This window comes from Sphaeroforma arctica (genome assembly GCF_001186125.1).
Source record: "Sphaeroforma arctica JP610 unplaced genomic scaffold supercont1.11330, whole genome shotgun sequence".
In the NCBI taxonomy this organism is placed as follows: Eukaryota; class Ichthyosporea; order Ichthyophonida; genus Sphaeroforma; species Sphaeroforma arctica.
In genome coordinates this window covers 1-841 of record NW_014029228.1, presented here as the reverse complement: position 1 = coordinate 841, position 841 = coordinate 1, and the positions used below count along the sequence as shown (strand labels likewise).

Below are 841 nucleotides of genomic sequence, written 5' to 3'. Positions count from 1 at the left end.
AATCTGAGAATATAGCAGTCTATATAATAATATGCAAACAGACTGATATGCAGACTAAATATCATACAACCTATACGTACCAGCTTAAATCAAGGGCATACAGCAGTTGCGCAAACACTTACCACCCGCACACAAACATCCACACGCACCCATACACACATACGATCAGAATTTAAAAAGACGAATTATGTTACGAATGGGGCAAGTATTGCACTATGAGATTCAAATCTGAATGACCTAAATATTTCTTGGAGTTAGGAGGGCAAATTGGAGGAGGCAACGTATACAGGAGTACTGAAAGTATAAAGGGAATTACTATAGCCGTAGTGCTAGCGCGCACACACACACACACACACACACACACAAACACACAAACATGATCACACACACACAAACACACACAAATTGTCATACCACTTCTTGTAAGTCGCTATTTTGCTGCTGCAGTTCGTACAGGTACATACGCATCGCATTCGTACCATCACCTTCCCCATACGTTGTGCAGCTACGCGTGTCATGGTAATCATCGCCGTTGTCATGGTTACTGTCTGAGGACGAATCAGGATCCGATCCGGAGTGTGTTATGCGGTCTGTAGTGCTTGTGGAAGATCTCCCCTCAACTGCGTGCATGTTTAAGTTTCCAGGTGTAAGGTGTTTAAGGTTTTTTTTAGCCTTCACGGCTATGAAAGGGCATGAGCGTTTTAAACACAGAAACTGTGTTTTGAACATGATACGAAACGAATAGGGAACACAGACTCAGTAGCATATATATATATATATATTTTTATATATACATATATATATATATGTATAAATATCTATATATATTTATACATATATA

At 39.4% G+C, this 841-nt stretch overlaps 1 protein-coding gene across 1 annotated transcript; it reads right to left on the bottom strand.

The window, feature by feature from the left end:
* Window positions 1-414: 414 nt before the first annotated feature.
* On the bottom strand, window positions 415-630 carry SARC_17591 (hypothetical protein; the record flags this gene model as incomplete). The annotated part of the gene is made up of 1 exon (XM_014288316.1): window positions 415-630. A coding segment is annotated over one exon (216 nt), but the record flags the coding sequence as incomplete, so codon positions are not given.
* Between the last annotated feature and the right edge of the window lie 211 nt (window positions 631-841).